General features: G+C 39.0%; 1 protein-coding gene across 2 annotated transcripts in view; it reads right to left on the bottom strand.

Annotated features, from left to right (window-relative positions):
- Positions 1-27119, bottom strand: part of adcy7 (adenylate cyclase 7) — a 63438-nt gene that overhangs the window by 2885 nt on the left and 33434 nt on the right. The window contains exons 3-25 of one of the 2 annotated variants that reach the window (XM_026173890.2): positions 25014-25211; positions 23608-23769; positions 23018-23167; positions 19726-19886; positions 17286-17397; positions 15967-16094; positions 15484-15642; positions 15248-15380; positions 14559-14738; positions 14101-14138; positions 11725-11784; positions 10118-10192; positions 8456-8522; positions 8249-8346; positions 7982-8066; positions 6484-6621; positions 6285-6326; positions 5881-6086; positions 4412-4514; positions 4154-4312; positions 2546-2692; positions 2302-2409; positions 2081-2195 (exon numbers count right to left, since the gene is read on the bottom strand). In XM_026173890.2, the coding sequence (XP_026029675.1) occupies positions 2081-2195; positions 2302-2409; positions 2546-2692; positions 4154-4312; positions 4412-4514; positions 5881-6086; positions 6285-6326; positions 6484-6621; positions 7982-8066; positions 8249-8346; positions 8456-8522; positions 10118-10192; positions 11725-11784; positions 14101-14138; positions 14559-14738; positions 15248-15380; positions 15484-15642; positions 15967-16094; positions 17286-17397; positions 19726-19886; positions 23018-23167; positions 23608-23769; positions 25014-25211 (2824 nt within the window). The remainder of the gene's footprint in view (positions 1-2080; positions 2196-2301; positions 2410-2545; positions 2693-4153; positions 4313-4411; positions 4515-5880; positions 6087-6284; positions 6327-6483; positions 6622-7981; positions 8067-8248; positions 8347-8455; positions 8523-10117; positions 10193-11724; positions 11785-14100; positions 14139-14558; positions 14739-15247; positions 15381-15483; positions 15643-15966; positions 16095-17285; positions 17398-19725; positions 19887-23017; positions 23168-23607; positions 23770-25013; positions 25212-27119) is intronic. The other variant, XM_026173910.2, reaches the window with a different exon arrangement.

A 27119-nucleotide genomic window follows, 5' to 3' on the forward strand; every position in this document is an offset into this window, starting at 1 on the left:
GCCTCGTATCAACAGTACAGGCTGTTGGTGGAGGCATATTGGCATGGAGTAAATTTTCTTGGCACGCTTTGAGTCTCTTAGTACCAACTCATCTTTTGATCCCATCTTTTGACAAATGCTTCCAGCAGGATAGTGTACCATGTCGCAAAGCTCGAAGCATCTCAAACTGGTTTCTCGAACATGACAAGAATTTCACTGTACTCCACAACTGGCCTCTACAGTCACCAGATCTCAACAAAACAGAGCACCTTAGGAATGTGTTGAAACAGGAGATTTATGTCAACAAATCTGTAGCAACCGTGTGATGTTATCATGTCTATATAGACCAAAATACTCTGGAATATTTCCAGCAGCTTGTTGAAGGAGTCCAATCCAGCACTAGCGACATGAAACTCATAAAATGTGTGGTGAGTCGATACTGGAAGCGAGGCTCGCAGCAGGCATCAAGCCTCATTCTGGCTTGTCGTCAGTCGTTTTAAACTATTGTTTTAACTGGTAGTGCAAAGCTGTTCACAACATTAGGTGACTAACGGGAAACAAATCTTCTAATCAATGAATGTACTCAGGCTCTGAGTGCATTAAAGAGAATGTATATCTTTTTAATAAACACACAAAGGAGGTTTTAAGGTGGTTGCACACAGCCACTGATGAAGAAAAATGATGCCACTCAATTAAAAATTTCACTGTTTGTACTATGTGCATTTTTAACTCCAAAAATGTAAATGTTTTGATTGTTTTTATCATAGATGTCAGGACTGTAGACACAAAAAGCGGAGGATGATGTTTGTCAGACTCTAAAAGGTTCTGGCTCTATATTTGAGTAAAACATTCGCTTCCTGCTATTTGATGGACTAAAGTGGCTCATAGTAACTGATCCGTATTGGTAAAAAGAACCACATAGAATGCAGTAAAAATAAAAGGAAAAGATGTATCTGAAATGATGGGCTCTGTTTCACAAAGCTGAATATGAGAGCTACTGATAGTACTGGACCCAGTACATCCTGAGGTGAATCTGTAACATTTTGCATGTTTGCCTACACGTCTTACCTCTCCTGTTTAACTGCACAGGAAGATCCTTGTACAGCCTAAGGCTTCTGCTTGAAATTGGCTGCACACAAAAACTGAACTTCCCTTTACAGCACGATCACTTTGAAATTAGACTTAAAGGAACATTTTGTTGTAACAGTTTTCAGTTTTGTGACCTTCTGAAGCTGTGCTGTTACTCCACAGCTCTGCTGCTGTGTCAAAGTTATGTTTTTAAACCAGAACGTCAGTGAGGTAGTAGCTTCAGGATCCATCATAATCAACAAGTTATTGCCGATAAGAAAACAAATGTGACCTTAAGGTTTCAGTACAGTTCGGATGAAAACCCATTAGGTTATCACAAGTCACTAAATTCCAGTTTCCTTGGCATGGTAAATGGCCTGTTTTTGTATAGCGCTTTACTAGTCCCTAAGGACCCCAAAGCGCTTTACACAACCAGTCATCCACCCATTCACACACTGGTGATGGCACGCTACATTGTAGCCACAGCCACCCTGGGGCGCACTGACAGAGGCGAGGCTGCTGGACACTGGCGCCACCGGGCCCTCTGACCACCACCAGGACCCAACAACCGAGACTGTCCAAGCCGGGGCTCGAACCAATAGAATAGAAGCATTATTGCTTCATTAAGTCCCAGATTGTCACTAAGAAAAGAGGGTCTGCAGGAGAACTTACTATGGCCAGTGACATTTCTCATATACCGTTCTTCTGTGAGATCTGTTTTTTTTATTTTAAGGTAACTAGGAAAAATACTCCACCACATTACAGTGGAGTAATTTATGCATGGCTCAACCTGATATAAAGTGGGAACTGCTTTAACACGAAGAAAATGCCTCAACTCCAGAAATTCTGTGACTATTTTTATAGGCATGAGCTTTTAACAACCTGTGTCAGTGAATGCTAGTACTCTCACTGCAAGAACAGTACATGAATGCCAATCATGTACTGAGTAACCAAGGAAACCTGTGCCAGCCTTAACAGAGATGGAGGCTGCACAATGCAGTATTTACTGAATTAAAGGTTTATGCACACTCACCCACACGAAGCCTGAAGCTATTGAAGGAATGTCTGTTGATGCCATCTAGCTTGCCTATCAGAGCGATGGCAAACTCTACCATGATCCCTATCTGGGCGTGCTGCCGTTCTCTGTCCTAAAACAACACAGAGTGATGTCAGTCCACAGAGGTTTGGTCATGGCTTGCTTTCAAACAGTTAAAGTTAAAGCCCGACCCTGATCTGAAGTAGTAACTACCTCACCCGATTATTCTCCTGACCAGGTGACCCACTAAGCCCCGCAGCAGCCATGTAACTGCTGCCGATTGTCTTGATCTTCTCCACACCGCTGAACTTTGGTTTGGACAACAGCTGTTGAGTTAGAGGCAAACAAACAAACAAATGAGGGGTGCGCGCATTTATCATTCCAACCATGCCAGGGTCTTCATGATTAGCCCCTGACATTTGTATTTCAGACAAATATTCGGTAAGACTTTGACTTCCTGACCTCATCAAAGTCAGCGATGATCTCATTGAGAAGTCTCAAGCATTCCAGACCTTCTTTGTTGATATCGCACTCGGTGTAAAATTCTTTGAAATCCGGCACCGAAGCGAACATCACGCACACACAGTCATAGGACTGGTAGTAGAGGTCCTGTTGGGAAAAGCACAAAACCAACAGATAAAGCTTGTACAGGAAACATGTTACTTTTATGTTGTATGGAGCCACGCTATCTGGAAGTTATGATTATTTGTAGAGTTATAGTATAGAGTTCTGCTTATATAGTTTGTAGTTTTTCTTTTTGAATAATTACTGCCATGCTGTACTCAAGAAGCTTGCTTCCGTTACTTGCCACTCCTGATTTTCTGTGATAGCTGCAGAGTCATATCACTGATAGTAGGGCTGGGTATCCGTGTACCTGCTCTCATTTACTGTTTTAGCTGTTTGGTGGTTGTTGAAATTTTGTGAGGTTTCACCTGAGATTCTGGCATTTCGGGCAAAAAAAAAAAATAGATTCAGGATTTTAATGAATCGATATCACGTTATCCAAGCCAGAATCGATTTTAATCGATAAATCGATTATCAAAACCCACCCCTAGCTGACAGTAGCATGCCAGCCAGTTATCTACATTCTTCACTTCGTCACAATTATGGCTCTAAAAAGGGTTCTGTTGTGTGGTTATATCAAACTCAAGCAGTAAATGATTGAAATGCACCTCTATATACCCACACTCCTCTGGCACATTGAGGCTTAAGGAGCTGGCCGTTTCCCCCGCGCCATGTTTTTACATTTTCGCATTGTTTCACCAAGGAAATATGAAGATTATTGGGATTGCTACATTTAGATACTTAAACCTTCCTGTTACTTCTACTAACTGTGATAACACTGAAAGGGCAATTCATGCTCAGTGTAACAATGAAGCAGCAAGACACTGAAAGGCATCTCCGCTTGTAGCCACTCCTGATGAACTTTGTACTTTAACCTCCTAAGACCCGAGCTCTTTCATGGCATGCATGTTTAATTTTTCCTTGCTGTTTGGGCTGATTGGGACCTAAAGAATGTAAAAACAAAGAATTACCAGATTTTTATTTTACCTAATTTTTGTTTTTGAGAAAAATTAGATCCACATATGAGGACATTTGTTTCAAATTTTGATAGAACAGTGGCAGTATAATCGCAAGTGGATATCAGGCCCTTGTAGAGAAAAATTAAGTATTTTGGTTTAGATGTCCCAAAACGTGATGTCCACATATGTTTACGCCAGGTTCTAGGAGGTTAAAATATGTCCAGCACAACTTTCTGTGTCCTGTTCTCGGTGTCAGTGAAAACCTGATGAGTAAGCAGCTGGCACCCTGATTGTGTACAGTATTATGTTTCAAAGGTCCCTCTCTTTGAGTCTTTTAAAACCCAAAATCCACATGCTGGAAATAACAATTATTTATTTATTTTTTTAAGATGACCTCAGATAACTGGTCACATTATTGCCGCCTGGTTCATGTTCACTTTCAGTATGTAATGATGGGGGGTTATCTCACGGGAATGATTTGTTTTTAACTCTCTTCACCAGTCCTTCATAGCATCCAGGGGACTAGAATCAACTTTGGAAATCTCACCTCGTTCTTCTTATTCTCCCCAACAAACAGCGCTGCTACGTGGGCCGGCAGCACATTTTCCAGCAGCAGGCGGTTCAAGTTCTCTCTCGTCTCGATCTCATCCTGCTCTGTGTGGTTCTTGTTCTTTAGCAGGAAGTCCTGGCGGAAGCAGTACTCGTTCTGTAATCCACAGGAATGGCAAGTTTAGAGGAAAATCAGCACAAGAGATAATTTTTTTGTTTTTTAAAATAATTCAGCAAACAAAAAACTGTCATTTACCTGCAGTGAGATGATGAACATGGTGACCAGGAAAAGCGTGATGTACATGCAACTCATATACTGGGGATGTTTTACCAGCCCTAAACATTTCAGGATTTCTACACTGCAAGACAAGCAAGAACATGACCAATCACAGACTCCACTTTTACTTGGAAAATAATAACTTGCAGTGGTTATGACTTTGACCACTAGTGATTAAAAGTACAAGGTGGCATAACAGTAAACTAAAATTCTCTGCTATAATTCTCTGATTAAGAATCCAATTCATTCATGTATTCAGAAAGAAGTATGCAGATATTGGTGCCTTAGATCATTTTTATTGACTTGTCTGATTAAGATTATGGTATGATGTGTGATAGACCACCCCAGAAGTAGCAATCTAACCTCTGATAAGATTTAAAAAAAAACAACAACACACAAACACAACATAAAACACTAAAGTTTCGAAATGAGTCCAAACTCCTTGGTAAGATCACTATGGTTACATCCATCTTTTAAAGACTACAATCAGAACAGTTTCCACTGAGCCACTTTCTCATCACCTGATATTTGCTGTGCCTTTTCTTTTGTCATACTCACTAAGCTTGTTTTATTGGATTTTATTTTGCATTATGAAATTACAGTTAATTTGCTTTAGAGAGGATTGTTATAATATTTTAGACTCTTGTCATATTCTTTCTCACTGAACTACTCGATTTAAGCCATTTGCTCGTTGATAATGTTTTGGCTGCTCTGACGCAGGTCTTGACTATTAGGCTGAAGTAGATCTGATGTTATATGATAAATATTACTGCACTGCAGCCATACACTGATTCAGATAAAGAAAACATGATGCCAGCAGATGCAATCTAAAATGCAACCTTTGCATGTTTGCATTAAGGCTGTCACCATATCCAGGATAATATCACAATCTAAACAAAAAGATTATTCCACCAATCAAAATCCTGCTTTTTTTACTTTCAACTTTATTAATTCACTAGTCTCCCTACTGAGGCAAATAGTGGGGGAAACTACTTGGCTAGATAGTGAGAACAAATGTCCCTGATGCAGCACACAGTTTGTACACAAAACAGGATTATAAAGCTAAAATTGAACGCCCAACTGCAGCAACTCAGTCAAACCAGAAACAAACAAACAAACTCCTGTGAGACAACCACAGAGATCAGTAGCTGGAGAGCTGGAGCTCAGAAAGCTGAGAGTAAATAAAGTAAGAATTAAGTCCTCCAAAGTTCATGGTCTCCAGTGCTTCACTCAGCCAATAAACAACAGCCTAACCTATGTGAGTTGTGGCATAAAGTGAATCTGACAGAGATAGTTAAAGCAACACAAAAGTGATTGCTGTCGGTGCGGTAACTTCACTGGTCACAAGCCACAGGTACGTAGATACATTTGCAGGTCATCAGCTTGAAAACAGGAAATAATACATTTCCCGAAAAGCTGTGGGATTCACCCTTTTCCTTCAGTCTCACCTGCAGTTCAAATTTGTGAAGATTTCAAGGTCCTTCTTGGTGCTGAGGTTTTTGCTGTATTCATAAAAGGATGTATGCGTGTTTCTGATAATGATGACGTAATATGCCGTAGAGGCCACAGTCAGAAAGAGCACTTTAAGCTCAAAGCTCATCCGAAGGAAAACTCCACAGGCAATGAGTGATAGGATGCAGCAGTAGACAGAGTACTGAGGGACAGAAAAGGGGATAAAATGGAATTAGACTTGTAGCAAATCTAAATAAATTTATAAGCAGCATGCAAACAAGTAAAACACTACACTCTTTTTTACTGTTAGGAAAACTACAATTAATACACACTACTTTACACTAAAATGTAATACTGCTATTTATACACCATCGTGTCTGGGATTAAATCTATCACTCACGGGAAGGCAAGAGTAGTCATCTTTATCTGCCTGGTCAAAGCACTGCAGGGAGTGGAAAAACAAATAAATAAACAACTGACAAGCAACGACCTGACAACATGCTTTGAAGCTTGGCATGACATTTATGAACAGCACAGCTAGAAATACCAGAGTACTAAATGGATCTGTCTTAGCCTTCAACATGTGAGCAGAGTCTCACCAGGTTGAACACAGCCATGATAATGATGACCGCTGTGGTGATGGTTGCCAGAGGGAGGCGCACAAACGGCCGTTTAACCACTGCCTCTGACACAGCTGGCAGCCACTGGCAACCTGACAGCTTCTCCGGAAACAGGCGCTGCAGTGAAGTGAGGAGAAAAAAAGACAAAATGCAATCAAACAGGTACGAGCAACGTGACTTTTTTACAGTCAGCTATCTGCAGACAGCATGCACGAGTGATTCACAGCTAGCTCTTTCAAGGAAAGGAATCTGTCCGAGTTGAAAACCAAAAAACTGCATGTCCAGAACAGAATGTCAGATGTCATCTGCAGAGTCAGAAGGGCGTCTATAGTAAGCTGTAGCCCAGTGAATGCAGGAGATAGTTTTCATGCCATGTTTCCATTCTCAGATCATCTAATTCTGGCACAGTGTGCACAAAAACACAAGTCCTTTTCACTCATGCTTTTATTACTTGTGCCAATAGGGTGGGTGGGGGCTGGTGGCAGGGTAACTAAAGGGTACTAAAATCAATTCTTGCGTTTCTGTAATGGTTGATCCACCAGTATGTGCAAGGTCTTTAATCAAAATAATATTTTTAATGCCAATATATAATTACCGCTATTCATGATTTTTCAAATTTATAAGATAAAAAAAAGACAGGGGAAAAAAAGGGAAAACACATTATTTTTTGGTTCAGATGCCAATTTTGAAATTGTTACTTCAATGATTGTTACGCTTGATTAATTTCTGACTTCTAAGAGAAGTCCAGTGTGCCGAATTTAGGTATAGAAGCATGAATTCAGTTTGACATTTGCCTAATACATTGTTTCATTTTCATTTTTTTAAACATATTTTTAAAATCTTTGTGTTTTCTTGTTTGTTTGTTTTTCTAATTAATTAATTAAGCACTGCATTTGCACTGGACTTGAATTTAGGAGTGATCCACGCAGGAATTTTGTATTATATCTTGACAAGTTAAGAAATGTGAAAAGTTGTGACATTTTTGTCCCATCCCCTTGGTATTTTCTTAAAAACGCTGCGAATATAAAACATTAAAAATAGAAATTTGATTTGATTTGATTATATTTATGTACTTACTGGATAATTAAACTTTTTTTTTTTTTACAAAGTAATAACAATAATAATTATCCTTATCATCATCATCATCATCATCATGTGTTGAAAAAAAGTCTATAAAGAATTTAACATTAAACTTCTACTTCCCATGCACAAGGAAATTAAATTGAATGTCTTCAGCAAACCACCTGTGTGTTAAGAATATGCAATATTAAAATGTGTTTCTAGATAAACGAGAAACTATTTATCACTGATGCTTGACCAGCATCCAGCTTGGCTTTAGATGTTACTGTAAAGATGCATGAAAGAGTTGTTGTGTCATTAAGGCTTTTTCTCCTGGTTTCTACAAACGGGGCCTGAAAAGAATCTTGTACCAAATCACTCAAATAACCAGATACTGAATGTGAATCAATGGACAAACCTGTAAGTGACCTGCGTAACAGATCGCCAGGACCAGGAGCAGCACACAAAACAGCCCTCCAAATAACACCGCCAGTCTCTGTTGCCTTAGGAAGACACGAATGAAAAAACAAAATAACATCAATCTCCAGCTCATCTTCTAAATATAAAAACGTCTTCGTCGTGCGCTTTAAAACCTTTTTCAAATGCTCAAAAAACTGTTCCTCCGAGTTTGTACTCATGAGAAGAACAGATATTCAAATATCCGAAAAACTAAAAACATACTCACTTCCTTGCAACAAACATCTGAATGATGAAGATACAGAGGAAGATGAAGGTGGCACAGCTGGCGTAGTGTTTGAACATCGGCAAATCCAGGGCTCGATACTAAGAAAGGCGGAAGACACTTATTATGTTTCTTTTTCAGTATTAAAATGACTAAAATGTAAAAGTATGATGAAGCAGTCATTTATATTGAACATTAAATCTCACCAACCTGTTTTGCCAGATCTTTCTTCAGAAACCACAGAGCTAAGCCGCTCTCTTCAAACTTGTACCACTGCCTGCAACACATGAAGGGAGGTAAGTGGGCATGGAAGAAGAAAAGCAGGGAATGAAGTCTCCTTCTATGAGATTTACATTTCAGGTGCTCTGTATTGTGACTGTTTTTAAGGTGAACACTGGGCACATACTGCACTGCTCTGTGTTGGATCACACCTGATGCAACAACTTGATGCAACGGCAAAGAAAAAAAATCTCAAAACATGAAAAAACACTGAGGTCATAATTTCTGTTCATTATAAACAAATAATTTTACTGAACACCACAGATCATTATGGGGGCTCTTAACTTAATCTGCATGTTTTAACCTCTAAGATTAACAAAGACATTGCACACAGCTTTAAGTGGAGTTCAGTGAAATGGCAAATAAATGCTACAACATTAATAGTTATCTCTTAAGTATTAAGTGCTCACTTATCATTAAGGCTCCAATTCAAAGGAGGGCAGAACAATTCTTATACAATTTTCTTTATTTCTTTGTGTGCTGAACAGAGAAGGCAAATTAAATTTGCTCTTAAATCTACTTAGATAACCTTTTGTATCCTCATGGTTGTGCATATACAAAAACATCTCGGATAACAAAAAAAAAAAAAAATACACATAATTATAAATTACAGTAGAAAACACACACACACACACAAAAAACTGTATCACCTTTTTCGTTTTGCTCTTATTATTATTATTATTTTTAAATTGGTGCATCATTTCCATTCAGTTTCATGAAATGAAATCATTGCGCAACAGCTGGAACAATATGCATGTTTTAGCTGCAGCCTCCGATTTCAGAGAAGCTTTATTTTTAATCTGTAATATCTGAAGCTGTAAAGCAGCAACTTCACTAATTATCTAAAACATCTGCACAGTCAGTCAAGGTCTAAAAGTTCAGTCACAGTTAGATTACTAATGTGACATTTCGAATAACAGTTAAATCATTGTCTGTAATCTATTGCTCCATCAGATCCATGCATGCACTTTTAATGTACCAGAGTATAAATTCAGTGACAAAATGTTTCTCTTACGGTCACCATGAGCTTTTTGTTTTGTGCAAATATTTTTGTCACAGACCAGTTAAGCAAAACTGTGGTATCTATACCACAAAAGCACAAACCAAATGAGCCAAACGCGAACAAATTTGTCATCTGTGCTCACTTCTGATCAGCACCTGACATGAGAGGATGCAGGTAAACCAACACAGGGCCTCAGCTGCTGCTGGTTTCAAGTAAAAGCTTGTGACACAGGCTGGTGTCAGATCGCTGAATTTTAAATTGGGTTAATGGATTTTAATATTTTGTTGGTTGTATCAACAACCAGCATTACCAACAACCAAGCAATAGTAGCTGAATAAAAATAAACTGCAACATCTTGGCATATAGAAACGGTCACACAGCCGATCCAGAATTTCAGGGAAACAACAGAGTAAACAATTAGTCAGGCTTATCATCAAGGATCAAGATGTAACCTCAATCAGAAACAATTCAGCAGAGGATTTCCTCCACTGTGCAATTCCTTTAAACCTGTTAAATACAACACATTACAATATTTTATCAAATATGCTACAAATATTGCATAAATTGTGATTCGACCGAAATCGACCTACTTGTTGCTGAGCTCGTCTATGGTAATGGTCATCTCATTGTGCAGCTCCTCATCAAACCGAGTCTTCTGGGATTTCCTGGACCAGAAAACAGAGACAATAAGGAAGTGGCATGCAAACAAACGCAGAGACATGTAGAGTGACTGGAACAGATGCTGGAAAACCAGATCAAGCATGTGGGTCACTCTGGTCCAGTGTAGCTGTGGTTGGAGGCCACTTGGTTAATGCCATTCTGAGCATTAGTGAGAAAAGGGAAACGTAGGTTGTGCCTGCAAGAGTGTTACTGTACGAAAAGGGAGTGTGCCGGTAATGCTGCAGAGATCTGTGTGTTAGATGATCTCAGTGGGATTTGGTTGGTGTGTTTCTGTCGTGCTCCTGCTCGGAAACCCCCTGCTACATCAGGAAGGAAACATTCACACAGATGCAGAAACCCTGATTACCACACAAGCCCCAGTAGGTGATCAGCGTTAATAGGATCATGTCAGTCCACTAACAAAGGTTAGGGGCTTCCGAGATCGCATGTTGCCCTGTTACAAAGAGGCAGCAGTTAGAAAAGGTCAGAAAATACGTATTACACCACTGCACGGGTTAGTGTTAGAACAGCAAGGTTCTCTGCTAAGACAGTAGTTCTCAACCTGGAGGTCTAGTTTTTAACATTTCATTGCTTTTAATTATTACATTCAAACTTAGAGTAATCATCTTTTAAAAATTATTATAAAAATGCATATAAAATATTTGAAGGGGACCTATTCTGCTCACTTCCGGGTCCAAATTTTTACTCTTACACTCGAGTTGCTGTGCATGAGTTCAAAAGATTTTTTAATTATCTTATATTGGGACTTGATGCCACCCCTCAGGTTATTCTCTGTTTGGTACACACCGTTTTACGTTCCTACCATCTCCAGCCGTCTTTCTTCTCATAAACAGAAGGCTTGAATGGCAGGTGGGTGAAGCTTCTATGCTTGTACTCACAACTGTCAAGTATTCTAACTGAATTATACACTCAAGATTTTGAAAAACTTGCACACTTAATTATGAAACTGAGTAACAAATCAACGCTGCTGGCTTCTCTCCCAAGTGGCACAGAATGTATGATATCAGATATGTCACATATGTCATTTCCAGTACAACAAGAAAGACACAGAGAGAGCACAAATGGTTACGATTTAGCCTACTGTTACTACTGAACATAAGTGGGTGAGCTGAGCAAAAGAAGAAAAAAAAACCCAATATAATTGTTAAATAATTCTTATTTTGTTCCTCGTGTTTGAAGTTTAGTCATACGGAATTTTAAAGGCTGTTTTTATATGTGTAAATAACATACATGAGTAAAAAGTGACAGCTTTAATAAAAAAATATATATAAAAACACATAATAGGTCCCCTTTAAAACTTTTCTTTCGTTATCTGCATAAAGCGAACTGATTGCAGGGGACTGGGAAAACAAAACAAAACATGGCAAGTGCATAATTTAAAGTAAAACTCAGCTCGCTGTAGTCTGCATTTACGCAAGCGCACGTGAGGCATTTGTTGGGGAGAATAAGCTGAAAGGCTGAGAACTACTGCACTGAAAGGACTGAGGACCTTGCGGGCCGTGAAGGCTCCACTCACTTAGGGTTGCCGAGCGGCGGGGCGGGTAAGGAGAATGCCTCTTCTAGAGACTCATCAAAGCTGTCGGGGTCCAACAGTAAAACACAAATATACATCGATCACAACAGAGCAGCGCAGAGCCAAAAAAAAAAAACAAAACAAAAACAAACCACAGGATTTATAATCATTTTAAGATAAAAATTGAGCGTAGTGCAATAACAACTGTCAGTTTTAATCAGAGATCGGTATAATCTACCATGTTGTGTCATTAAAACCGTGTAGATCATTTCACTGTGACAGCCTAGGCCTTATTGGACTGTGAATACATGAATGAAATTGACAGTTTCCGCGATACAGCAAACCTACACACTCTCAGGAAGGAATGCTTGTGCACTTGGATCACACTTATCTCTTCTAATCACATTACTTCAGCCCACACTGTTTTGTGTAGGCTTGTCCTGCCCACTGATCAGTAGCTTTGCTGTTTTGATTCTGCCTTCACCAGATGGGGAGAGAGAATTAACCATTAAAAGCTATGACCACAATCAATTTGGTTATGCATTATTTAAAGCTAGTGGAAGGGCTACTCATATTGCTCAGAACTCCTACCCCTCTGCAGGAATAACTACCACTGCAGCACAGCTTTAAAAAAAAAAAAAAAAATCTATTTGTTAGTCAAATCGAATCCTCGAGCACTACTTTTGCTTCCATGAAACAGAATCATTGTGAGTCTCAGAAATATTAAATCTGTACCAATCAACAAACACTAATCGTGTAGTTACGCTTGCAAGAGCTGTGACCTAATCAGAGCGCTATAAACGTTTATATTCGCTTTTGAAGCACACTTAACGCACTGCAGTTTTCTCCTAAATAATAAGTGTTGGTGCTGAGAAAAAAGGGGAAGCTCCCCAAAAAACTGCTTCACCACGCTAACAGGAGATGATGGCAGTTGTAGTCAAAGCTGGCATGAACTTTGGTGTTAGCAAAGCACCATAAACATTTGTACTCATGCTTGACACAATGGAGTTTTCTCCTAAATGATAAAAACATTCAGCAATTTCTCGCTACTGATTTCCAAGATGGAAACTCTACACTTCAAGACTGATGTATTCTTGAAATTCTTGTAGAGACCAACCTGCCTTCAGACTGACTGTGCATCAGAGCAAAAACTGGTAACAAAGAGTGCAAGACAGGGCAAAAAATAAAAACAACACCATTTGCAAGCATTAATTAGATCATTTTTGGCAAGGCATGACAACAGTGAGCATAAACTGCCCGTCAGACATCTGTGTTACATATTAAGTGACCTACTAATGCTACTACATCTGCTATTTACAACACCGTTCCAAAAGAGCCGTGATGCTTTGTAAAATATATGTAAAAAGAGAATGCAGTCATTTACAGATCTCAGTTTATCCACAATAAGAACGAAATCCCAAAGTAATCATATCATGTGTCCAAACTGAGAAGGTGTTCCATCTTAGGAAAAATATTAGCTCATTTTGAATGTGATGGCAGTAACACGAATCAAAACTGTTTGGATGGGGCAACAAAAGGCTGAAAAAGTAACTGGTACATTTTGCAAGCAATTAGGTTCATTGACAACAGGTCAGTAACATGATTGGGTATAAAAATAGCATCTTAAACAGGGGATGTTTCTCAGAGGTAAAGATGGGCAATTGCAGAATAACCTAAAATTGTGAAATGCTGACTGTCAAATAATTTACAGTACATAATATCATAAAAGTATGCCAAGAATTGGGAGAAATCTCTGTGCGCAAGGCACAAGGCTGAAAATCAATATTAGATGTCTTAGGACTTCAGGGCTGCTGAGCAGCTAGAATAACAAACAAGAATGGTACCATATTCCTCTTCCAAAAGCCCAGCACACACAGAAGAACATATTCAGCACGCTGCTTGTACGCTCACCGCAAGTTACTCTAGAGGATAACAAGCTAGATGCTATTTGGTGTTTTAGATATCATCTAAAATGACTCTGAAATCTCAGATCTTTCAGAAATGCATACATTTAGGGTATTATGTTAATCTCCATAAGTATAGCTGAATATAGTCATTGATGTAACATCTGCAAGATGTTAAACTATAATATGCTTCTAACTGCTTCAATATAGTCTTACATAATACAGTATTAATAAAGACATTGCAAAGACTTCAGAGTTTATGGACTGATAAGAATGTCCTGGCTGGAAAATTTGCTGGCCAGAAACTCTTTTCTTTTAAGGCAGTTGTCATAATGATGCTACTGAGTAGGTTGGTTGTAAAAGCCAGCGTGCATATGTGTGAAAAAGCTTTTTGTCGATGTCAACTTTCATGTTGTGTTTGAGTCATGTGTGAATTAATTTTGTAGCTACTGGAGCAGCTGAAGATTTGTCTTACCTCTCAGGGTTCTTGGAGCTCGGTCGCAAAGGAATATCCTGAAAAAGATGAGGATAATACTGTAGTTATATAGCATTTTGGTTTGGAAATGTTCTCACAAGACAATGATTCCTTAGTTTTGATGAAAGACATGTAAAATCAATTTTTAAATCTCTTGATTTCTTAAAGCTTTTTAAAAAATTCAATGCTTTGAAAGTAAAAATAAGCTTTTCTGACTTCTGATATGTTTGATTTCCTTTACTTATCACATTCAGAAATAACATTAAAATCCCCTTCTGCTAAATCACGTAATACACACTCATTGCCTTTGCTGCATGCTGACCAAGCATGTATGTGTGCATGGTCAACCTCACGATAATCCCATTCTAAGCCACAAAGAAAACAACAACTTTATTCTCTTTCATTGTCATCTTGATAATAATGTAAATAAACCATGGTGTACAATCCAGCGACCTTACCTTGAAACGTGGTTTGCCATTGACAATCGTGTCTGGTGTGAAGCCGTCTCGGTTCTGCAGGTGGGCGAAAGGTTTGACAGCCCCCCAGGATTCAAGGTAGCGGGTCATACGCACAGATGCTCGCATCTTCAGACCATCATTCACCCGAGGTTTGGGGGGCTTTTGGTTGTTCTGGGAGGACTTAAGATGTAGATGACTTAAGACTTAAGATGTAGATGAACATGCAAAGATTTGATAGTGAATATCATGTACTAATAGCTCAAAGAATCCATCCCATTGGCTCAAAAAGAGATGAAAATTGCAACAAAAAATACATTTATGCAGTATTCTTTATAGTGACAAATCTGACCTAAGATGAGACAGCAAGGAGAAAAAAGGAAAAACGTTTGCTGAGGTCGTGAGAAACAAACACCCAAAAGTATAGTGGGAAGGGGAAAAAAGATTTAAAATATCAACACATATTGTTCTTTGACATATGGCAAGCAACATCCAATTTTAAAAAACCCCACAGTGTGCAAAATACAAAGTGAAATATATAAAAATGATTTACAAGATTAACATGATTGTTTTATTAGTAAAATTCAAAATCCTAACAGCAGTTATCTGTATGAGGAGACATTTGAAATGCTAAAGATTTCTCTCCATCCTTCACAAACTGTGTTTTTTAGGAATATGGACTTAAAGCTTACCCGTGGATCAATGACTAGGTAGGTCTGCACGTTGAGCTCTTTTAAGTAGGTGTCCCTGAGGTGACCGTTTCCTTCTTCTACTTCATACGCCTTGTTTAGGTGCTTCAGAGTCGCCTCTGTTATGTGGACACGTCTGGTCAAATGTAAAAAATAAATAAATGAATCTGGTAACTTCAACTTTAAGAGTCGATATTAAATGTGAAACAAGAAAAGGTAAAAAGGGTAGTGCTCCTTACCCTGGAAGGCCTCCTGACTCCATATGATTGGCTAGAGTGACATCATGTGACCATACATCAAACTGCCACTTACGAAGTCCAATCACACCACAGAGCACGTTGCCCGAGTGAACCCCAACTCTCATGTTGATATCCACTCCTGTGGCCTCTCGTACCTGCCTGAAGGAGTTTTGCAGAAATACAAAAACTTGTTTTCATTCTTTAATATTATTTCTATATTTTCAGTAATTCCAAACACAATAACACTGCAAGGATGTATGTGTGTGTGTGTCTCAGTGCATCTCTACCATACGTTTCTGTGTTTTAATCTGTATGGTAAAAATGTTCCCCTTAGATCTTCCACGCAGTTTAATATACCTTCCACTGACACTCTTCATAAATAATTAATGCATAAATCCTGGTTATTTAAACATTACACAATCTATCTTGAAAATAACTGTACGTTAAAAACAGCTAAAAGTGACTGTTATAAGAAAAACTTACTTGATGGCTTCACACATGTCCAGACCCATTTTGACACAGTTCTTTGCATGTTTAGGCAGTGACACCGGCAGCCCAGACACACAGTAGTAGCAATCTCCGAGGATCTTGATTCTCATGCATTCGTTTTCCTTTAAAGAATGAGAAAAACGGATAAGTCATTCACAAAATAAATCAATCAATCAATCAATGTGCCACTTTGCACAAAACAGCTTTGCCTATTAGGGCTTAAGTGCCTCAGTCAGACCTTAATTAGTGAGTGTTTCCTTTTTCAGCTGTCAGACCCTGATTTTCTGAGATGAAGATTATTTCACTATAGTGCCAACAGTGCTTTAAGAGGCAAATACTGAAGTGAAAGTTGAATATAAATGGGCCCAGAAATGCCCCTGTGGTCAAGCTTATACTGGAGAAAGCACAAAAACAACATATTTCAGAACATAAAACAGCCATTTGTACTGGAAATGTGGAGTATGGTATAGCCAAACACTATTATGAGGTTAAACATGGCTCCCCTAGCATCTTCATTTAATTGGTCTTGAGCATGTAACTCTTCCTGCCAGAGGGGGCGATCTTTCTAAGCTTTGTCAGAGAGGAGTTCAATCTTAAACTTCCATTTGTGAACAAGCACCAATGCAAACAATGATATATACAAAGATACAGAATGTTTATGATGAAACTTGTAGCCTCAGTTGTAAAGGCACTACTCTGTTTTAAGAATTATACTTACTGTTGCAAATTTTTAAGAGGGTGATATGAGATTAGAAAGTGATTTACTATGTGATTGTTTTAAGCCAATCATCTGACAGATTGCAGCATGTACAGCAGCTTTCCCCACCCTTTTTTGCGCCACTGACCGGTTTATGTCCGACAATATTTTCACGGCCTTTAAGGTGTCGCGGATAAATACAACAAAATAAAACCAGTACCAGTACCAAAAAAAGAAGATTTATTCATAACAAACGGGAAAAGACCCAGGGAAACTGAGTTAATGATTAAAAGTAGTAAAAAAAATAATAACTCTAAAAACCAATAAAAACCCTGAAAACCATAAATTTCACACCCGAGCCTCAACTCTCGCGGCCCGGCACCAAGAGACTCACGGACCGGTACTGGTCCGTGGCCTGGGGGTCGGGGACCGCTGATGTACAGTATATGATCTCTATTTTGTTTCCACAAGGCTGAAATGTTAGCATGTTTGCTAGCATGGCTAAATAAATTGGTGTGTTTGAGATTTGTCAACAATGGAAGTTTTGTGTTTGTGCAACCTTTGGGCATTCGACACTTGGATATAAAAGCTATTTTTATTTAATGTCTTAACTCACCTTGGCAATTTGGTCAAACTTGCCAAACAGTTCATTGAGCATAATGACCAGCTCCTTGGGAGAACAGTCACTGGCCAGTCGGGTGAAACCGACAATGTCTGCATACAGAATGCTGAAAGATATTAAGTGAACGAACATTTAACACAGAAATATTCACATGTAATGAAAGAATACCCATTCAACATGTGCAACAAGCATTTATCAAACAAAATAGGTTTTAGAGCTGGCAAAGTTTACATGCATACATGCTTCTGACTTTATCAATGACACATCTGATGTCAAACTTTTTTTTTTTTTTAATACTACAGTGGTCCTGACTGAATAACTCAAAATTCAAATTGTTTGGTGATGTTTTGATTGTAGAAACTACAAGAATCCCACTAATTAAGCCAGACCTTCCCAAAGGGTGGGGCCCCTCCATGGCAGGGAACATTTTTCTTGTAAAACAAAGGGGGGCCTAGCAAAAAAAGTTTGGGAACCACTGAATTAAGCCATCCTTTAAATTCTAAAAGAGGAGATTCCTAAAGAAAACCACCAGGCTTAGCTTACTTTGGGCCAAACCCATGTGATTGCGATTCACATGCCCAGGCTGATAAAAAGAACAAATACTGGCAGAACAACAAATCCTGTCTTTCATCATTGGCTTTCGTCACTCAACCAATTAACAATAGATGCTGACAAGGACTTCATGAAGGTTCTGTTAACAATCAACCAATGTGCAGTGGACTGGAGGATACTAATGGCCATAAAGCTCAAACAGTTTTAGTCCTTCAAATTTGGCCCCAAAACAGCAGCTTTTCTCAGCACAGCCCATTATGATCCATTGTGACCATTATGGGCTGTGCTGATCGGGATTGATCGGGCAAAAATATCTGTACTATCACCCATTAAACTTCAGTAGACCTGATTTAAAGGCATGTTTGGTTCAAATGCTGAAACACAGACCAGGCATTATTAAAACTACCCATCAGCAAACCACAAAGGAACACTGATATCTTATCTGACCTATTAAAGACCCTGACACCACCAAAATAAAGACTAGAAGCTTGGCATGAATTCAAACAAAAAGAGAGCAATGGATTCATTGTCTTAACGTATCTGTATTCACACCAGCTAAGTGAATACAATCACCTGACCATATTAGAGGTTATGTCAACAGTCGTGATTAATCCTGCACGAAGCATGAAGTGATTTGTTTTATCTGGCTTAGAAAAGACTACTGAAGGGAACTATTAAAGAAGCCATCAACTATGTCCAAGAATACCCATGGTTCAGTTTATTTGGAACTGTTAAACTCTATTAAAAACAACCACAAATATTCATAGCTTGTGTACATATAGGCAAATGCACCGAGTGGAGCTGATTACTGACACCGTTGAAGCCTGGCCTGAGTAACACTGGCCGTAAGTGACCAGCGGATGAACACAGATACTGCACCTGCTTCCACTACGTGACTGAAGTGAGCCAGGTGTTTCAGGAGACTGAGAACACAGCTAATTACTGGACTGACTCAGGTAATTATAGAGACTTGTATATGACACGGCCTATCATTTAACACCTTTTTGCAGTGGCCTTAAATGAACACGGAAGCAAAGATGATGCCACAATGGACCTTTGATTGCAAAATTCAAAACCTCTATAGATCTTCAAGCATTTCTTCAAACATCTTAAAAAGAAAATAGTTTAGTTTTGTTGTGTTTAATGCCATTACGGTTTCATTTTGCGTCCACGTGCAGAATATTGTTAAAAAACAACTGCCTTTACAGAGTATTGAGTTTGCTCTTAGGAAAACCTGCAATGCTTTTAGTGACGTGAGATGAGAACGGCGTCCTGTTTCCGCATCAGAAAAATCATTTCGCTTTCAGCTGTCCTGATATCAGTCAGCACTTGCTAAATTAATGAAAACCTCATAAAGCAGAGCTATATTTGGGTCACTGCTCGGAAAACAGACATAGTAATCTCCAGTATTTAGAGAATTTGTCTCGAATTGCTTTTTCCCCCCTGCTTTTTTCTTGCCTTGTTTGTTTTAAGATGTGATGCCTGAGGATTTACATTTAGATTAAAAATACAATACATTTCTTTTAATTACTTAAAAAAGTCCTTTCTAATTCAAAGTCAACGTGATAAATACAATAAAATACTGTTTAAAACGCGGGTCTTTTACAAGACACGCACACTAGATGTGAGTCACAATCCATCTGAAGTGATTCATTTTAAGCTTACACAAATGTAGTCTTTTATTTAGTCTGGAAATCTGTCAGTGTTAATAATTATAAGCAGAGCAAATTCAGGCCACAGACACTTATTTCCAAAATGTCAGATTGGACAGCCAATATCTGCTGCCAGAACAATGAATGCATTTTTTGACTAAAATGAGGCTTCTACAACGAGGTTATTATTTAAAATAATATTGCGATCCCAAAGATGGTTGCGGTTGTACCTGACATTTTCATGCCTCTTGACATAGAGGCTTTTGAAGTTGTTATCTTTGACGAGCCGTTGTTGCTCTTCTTTGTCTTTACAGTCTTGCAAGCGCTCCATTATTGCCAGTTTCATCTTCATGGAGATGTAGACTGGCAACACAGACTGCAGCAGGTTCTCCTGCAAATACAAACAGACACACACACACACACACACAATTAGTTACATAAGTGCAATTTAGGAGAGTCAGGAAATTAAGCTTATTTGACTGCTGCACTCAGTATACAGCCATGAGTGGTCAGGTCCTGTAGTGAACAAAGGTCTACCAGAAACAGAAAGGGTAGAACAGAAGACATCCACAAATATGATGACCAGAACACAGGAAGCAAAAGCTCCAATTAAAACATTTTTTTTCCTGTGACCATCTTTAATTCTGTCTGTAATCACATCATACTTTGAGTCCCAGTCTGTATCAGTCCTATTATTTCCTCAGCACTGTCCCCACACCTGTGAACCTTTACTTAGCATTCAGAGCAGGAGTGGTTTATATAGAGACCAGAATATTCACACTGGGTTAAAAATGGTGCAATGGCACCAAACACATACAAATCATGCTGCTATTGCATCTAGTCCATGATTAACATGAGACAGCAGAAGAAATATGTGTATAGCATGAGCCATAATACCCTGAGGCCTGAGAAATGTTCAAAGTTCGACTGCTTCATTAAGACACAAATCTGACTTCCAAAGAAATGATTAATCCCTTCTCACATCATATGAAGGGCGGCAGATTACATCATCTGACTACGCTGGCTGAGACGAGGCTTGTTATATTTTAATTCAACAAGTCACTGCAAAGTGCTTCAAATATATTTCCTTTAGTCAGCGAGGTAAACGTATCATTGGCATTTTAAAAATCCTTCAAAACACTAGAGCAAGAGTACTTAGTCTTTTTTGCTAATTGACTTAGGGGACAAACATTTGTAATTGTGATGACAATAATCATGAGATCTGAGTAAGATATTTGTACAGAAAGCATTAAAATGAAAAGTTGATGTGCAGTTCTTTGTGCATGAATAAATTAGTTGACCTATTTATACATTTTTATGCCATATACATAGGCATACTATTACAGTGATGGATGCTCATGTTAAACCTTTTTGCAACTGACAGCGAATCAGAAGAAATTTTACGAGAAAGGGGAGGAGCGCAAACAACTTCGTCATTGTATTGCTACAACACTGATTGTCTTCATAAGCTACAACAGGGGGTGCCCAATCCCAGTCCTCGAGAGCTACCATCCTGCAGCTTTTAGATGCATCCTTGTTCCCACACACCTGAATCAAATGAATGGCTTGTTATCAGGCCTTTGCCAAACATGATGGCATGCTGAAGAGGTAATCAAACCATTTGATTCAGCTGTGTTGGAGTAGGGATGCATCTAAAAGCTGCAGGATAGTAGCTCTCGAGGACCGGGATTGGGCAGCCCTGATCTACAATATTGCTCTATTTTGGGACCCTTTTATTTACTTCAGCTAATCAGGACCTGGCAAACCTCCACTCGCTTGGCACAGAGATACCACTACCACACTTCATGGCATGCAAGGTATGTTATATACCAGCTGATTTGTGTCTAAATTTAGTGCTTTAGTAGTTTACATGTGAGAAATGTCTCTGACTTTTTGGAAAAGCCAAGTGTGTTGTCACAAGACTTATTTCCCTGGAGGGTTTGTGGACACTCTCCAAGCTGTCAAAACATATCAAGGACCTGAGAGAATGAAAATTAATTTTGAGTCTCATTTTTTTTAGTCCAAATACTCACGCTTTTTCTTTTTTTTTTTTCTTCAAATTGATTTAAAGGGAAATTAAGAAGTAAGAACACACACATCCATTTAAATGAGTGTAAACAGTAGACAACATACAGTTGTGTCTTCTTAATTACTCAAAAAGCTTACACATAAAGATTACGGTCACCCATTTACACAAACTCTCATGATAATTATACTTGTGCTGCTACACACAAATATATGGGAAGTTTTTTATTTGTTTGTTTGTTTCAGTATCTGGATTGCGGACACCTCGACATGTAGAAAGGAGAAGCCGGAGCAGTAACAACAGATCGTCTGATTAGTGGATCTCTGATGTACCTCCTGAGTCACTACCACTCCGAAGTAAGAACAAATAATCCACATGTAGTAATATTTAAACACAAACAATGTGGGAGAGATCATGGGGGTTAAGAACTCACCTAAGGCAAAGCATTTTATGTGTTAGTCCTTACAGATGCGCGCGCGTGTGTGTGTGTGTGTGTGTGCGCGCTCATGCTTCCTCCTCTCTGCAACAATATCACCTGCTTTTTAGTCACAATGGAAAATATTTATCAGAAGAAAAAAAAAAAAGAAAGAAAAACCTCTCATAAAGGGACCTTTGCACAGAGGACAGTATGTAAAGTGCTTCTGGAAATGTCATTCTTTATATAATGTGTACATGTGAATGAAAATGTATATGAACGATCCCTAGTATGATACTTATTTTAACATGTATAAACATTGTTATTAAACCAATTTTATTAATGTTGGTTTCACATGGGAGCATAAACAAACAGTTTGAATATCATTTAGATGTCCTTCACACCCTGCCAAGAAGCATTTCGGGGGAACATACTGGGCTTTTCCCAGTGGAATTGACACAGTGTGCGATTGTCATTGGTTCCTCTTTTTCTCTCGCTCCCTCCCTTCCCCTCTCCTCCCAGCCACAGTTCAAAACAAGAAGAGAAGGTTTGAATGTTAACGACTATATCATTCCTTTTTTTTTCCTGCTAGGCAACACTGAAGCCTCCCTGTCAGCATGTTTTATGTCCTCTACTAAGCAACAGTCAAAACAAATGATAAAAGGGGGAAATTGTTGCAAAAAGGCTCCTGAAGTAGAAGAAGTCAGCACAGATGCGTGTAATTTAAAAGGCATCACAGGAAAATCTAATTTGAGAAGGATTTGGTAGTCCCATTGAAAACATTCATGGAAGAGTCAACGTAAGGGCAGCCAAAGGCAAAGCTCAGAAATTAAATGCAATAAAATAATAAGAGTACGGCAATAACGATTATGATGAGCTATTTTCATTTGTCTGTAATGTTTGTTTACATTCTGTGAGGGTTCAAAATATAGACAAAAACTGTGAAATATCATGATAAAGCACCACGTTACCCAAGCCACTCTTTATCCGGTCATTGCACTGCAGACCTATTTGCAGAAACAAATTTTCATACAACACACATTAAAGCATGCATGCCACACAATGAAAGCCACTGTATTACCTGTTGTCTCTTTTCTATCTCGAGCTTCATCCGCATTCCCAGGGACCTCAGGGTGTCCTGGAAAGTCTGCCTCAGGGTTTTCTCCATTAGGACTTTATGAAAGGCTCCCACCACACTGCCGCACAGAAACACCACTAGGTTGGACAGGAGCTAGAGAAAGAGGCACAGCAGCAGATGTTAGAGCTCAAGTTGAAACACTTGCTATGCACGAACACACACACGCAGGCATGAATCTGAACCTCTGTGTGCCTGCTGGAACGGGACATTACAAATTAATGATACTCAAGTTCCTACGTCAATGGCTTTGGCTTTCTACTGGTCCATTTTTTTGTGTTTAACTTGGCCAGTAATAAACACAATATTTTGACACCATCACATCACACACTGAGATTCACATCTGTAAGTTTTCAGTGTTTTCTGAAGGATTCCTATGTTCTTGTAATTATGAACTGCAACTTGCCATTTTCCTACAAATTATATTGACCTGAAGTGCTGAACACATTCTTCACACTAAAGCAACAATCACAGACTGATTAACATCACAGAAGCAGTAAGAACTAGAATTACTAGAACAATTCGAATGGTTTTACCTGGTTGGCAAGGTAACTGGTCTCTGTGCTGTAAACTTTGAGGTGTATCGTGATGGCCAAAATGTGGGACAGAGAGGAAATGATGCTCAGCACTACAGCATCCTTCATCTGGAATGGCAGCATTGTGTATACAGAGAAGATGATGAAGAGGAATAAAGGCACCTGGGAACATATAGGAAAGGACTGAGTCATTTCAAATCATTCCTAGTTTTTGGAACAATTACATCATCTGGTGTTTAGTCACAGATCCAAAGCTAAAAGACATTTCACAGCTAAGCTGTAGAAGATTTATGAGAAGAAAAAAAATCCGTTTTACGCAACCAAACCAGCAACTTGGTGAGAATTAGAAAGTATAAATATTCATCATTTTTTTCTTCTAAATGGAAATATACTACATGCAGAAACAAAAAAAACAAAAGCTAATATTGAATGTCCATGATGTTCTTGATCTCACATAGCACTGCACAGTCCCTGCAACCACTAATGGAGATTCAAAATCAGTTATGCAAAGAATAACTCTCTAAACAAACACCAGTAAAGTCAACCTAGGCATAAGTTCACTTAAGATGGATGGAGGCAAAGTGAAAACCTGCCCTGTGGTCTGAAATTTACTTTTGGAAAGCATCAGTGACGCACACCGGTCTAAAGAGGACAGGGACCATATGGGTTGTTAACAGTACACAAGTAAGAGAGCACCATTAATGCACAACAATATAAAAGATGCCAGGAAAAGGTTGTTAAACTTATGACATTTTCAAGAAAAAGACTGTCAAAAAATTTCCATATATTTCTTAACAGCCTTGGTTTGTAGCAGAGAGTCAGATATAAAACCGATGCCTGCAGTCCAGGCCTGTTACCCACTGATAATGTTTGGGACATTACAAAACCCAGCAACAGAAGGGAGGGCTTCAGGTGTTGAGGAGCCGACCACCTCAATGAAAAAAATAAATAAAGGAGAAGGACAAATCCAACACAGTGGGAAACATACCTCGTCCCTGAAATTTAAAATAAGCGTAAGGTCCTGGGTTTGAATCCAATGTGTACTTCTGTGTAGGTGCCTCTGGGGGTTCTCTAAAACTACTCTGGCTTCCTTTCACAGTCGAAAGATAGTTAAAGTGGCAATTCTATATTGGTCGCAGGTAAAATGTAAGTCTGAATGGTGCCTGTGCTAAGCTGCAGCCCTCGATTGGACAAGCAGGAAAAAGTGGATAAGTGGAAAAATTGATTTTTAAATTTTTATTTCTACCATTCAGTGTATTGTGTTTGTAGTTTTTCTAGCAAATATATGGTTTTCAGGACTAAATGATTTAAGTATTTGTGTACATTTTACACAGCTTCCCAAGATTTTTGCCTCTGGAAAAGGCTTGCATTACTTCAGTTTAAACTCTGCTGTAAAGTGAAGTTACCTGGTCCCAAGGTAAGACAATAGGTCCACTGAAGATGAAGGTGTAGCCCAAGGTGAGGTGTGTTGCCCATACAATCAGGCCTAGCAGACGCCTCCATCGCTGTGCGAGTACGTCTGTACACACCAGCACAAACACAGCTAGGAACACACACAGGCTGGCGCTCACCACACTCACAAAGACATAATGTTTGTCGGCTCCCTATAACAGAAGCCAGGGAGAGAAAAATAAAAACACAATTTGTTAAACTCTTACAGGGTTGCTCAGTGTCTTTCAAGCCTGGTTGAAGATGATCAACACCTTATCCTCAACCAGGTTTCCAAGGTTTAAATTACAACATATTGTTTAGATAACATCTTGGAAGTTTGCTCAACTGAAGCAGAGGTTTTTCCACAGAGGACTGCTGTATAACATAAGTTATATCACAAGTATTTACAGTCAGATTTAACAAGAGACAGCTGCTAGTATTTAAACACATTATAAGGCAAGTTTCAGGTCAGTAGCTGTCAGTAGCTACATTTGTGCATGGGCCACAGGTGTATCAGTGGCAGAAGAACTATGTTAGCCATCTAGTATGAAGAAGCGCAACTAATAATAGCACTTCCTGCAATAACCACCTTTATTTCCCACAAGATGAAAAGCAAACATTATGGATTTTGCCAATAATGTGAAGTATTTGTAAATTTTGTGTGAAAAATCTATATTTTCACCTGCTTGCATGTACTGTAGAGTCTACTTATATACTTTTTAAAAAATATTTTAACGAGCAGCTCAATAATTTTTGTATTGTTGGTGAACTCGTACACTGCAGTTGAAGCTGAAGGTAAAAAAATAAAATAAAAAAATCAACATAAAATGCTCCTGAGAACAAAGGCCTATGTGAGATTACTGCGTGTTTTTATTCACAGTTGTCTCTGCTTCATGTGCTGTTGCCTCCAGGTCAACATCTTCCTAATTGAGTTACTGCACAGTGAGAAGCTGGCACAAAAGGGGGGGAAAAAAAGAATGCATTTGTGAAAAGAAGAGCGTTTTTGTGTGTGTGTTTGTGTATCAAAAGCGTAGGTAATTACATGCATGAGAACAGCAGTTCGTCGATGTGTGCACATGATGTGTGATTGCCTTGGCGTTAACTGGGAGAGAGAGTAGGTGTTGGAGGGAGGACACAAGAGAAAGTAAGGGGTTAAAAGAGCGCTCAGGAGTGAGACAGACGCACAAAGTCAGAGTCAATAGATCTCTGAGCGGAGAAGGCCATCTCTGCATTGTATGTTGATCTTTCTGGTTACCATGGCAGCACTGGAAAAGGCCAGATCTCAACTAAAGCATTTTCCGCTCCCCGTGTAGATGCGAGTCTTGACAAAACCTTTCTGACGGCAGCAAAAGCACAATTACTTCGTTTCAGCTGCGGAGAAATCCACGTGAGCAGATACGGCTTTAATGTTTAACATGTGGCACACCAAGGGGGGGGGGGGGGGAATCACACAAAACTAGCCAGGGTGTTTAAAGTTCTGTGAGACTTTGCACTGATCATTCTGACTTTTATTTCTGTGATTCAGCATCATCACTAACATTCGAAAAAGGGGCGTTTTGCAGTAAGTTTAATAAAAATGAAAGCAACTATATGGAGACAGCAAAAGCAGGTTTCAAGGCCACAGTGAATGCATTTATAGGAGTTACATATTTAGGTCTAAGAGTGTTATTATACATGCTATAGCCATTGTATTTGGATAAAATTTAAAGAACCTTCCAGGCAATCAGGACCAGAGACAGGTGTTAGAAGACACACTTTTAATGCCAGTTTTCTCTAGTTTTTCCTTCATTTATCATCCAATATCCACGACTAAAGAAGAGTTACATAAGTCGAAAGTGACTGCCTGACATTGATGGCCACCCCCTAAGCGACACTGTGCCCCTCCTTTGCATTTAATAAGTGTTATACAAGCTCCAACCCAACATTTTCTCTTAACTCCTCTGTACCCCTGGCAACTGCATGCGCAGAAGAGAGGACAGAAAAAAAAGGAGTGTGTAATGGTATGCCAGGGGATTGCTGAAGGTGTGAATAGATTTTACATATTTTGAAATCCAAATGAGAAGCTACATGTTACCAACATG

Source organism: Astatotilapia calliptera, chromosome 1 (genome assembly GCF_964374335.1).
Source record: "Astatotilapia calliptera chromosome 1, fAstCal68.1, whole genome shotgun sequence".
Classification (NCBI taxonomy): domain Eukaryota; kingdom Metazoa; phylum Chordata; class Actinopteri; order Cichliformes; family Cichlidae; genus Astatotilapia; species Astatotilapia calliptera.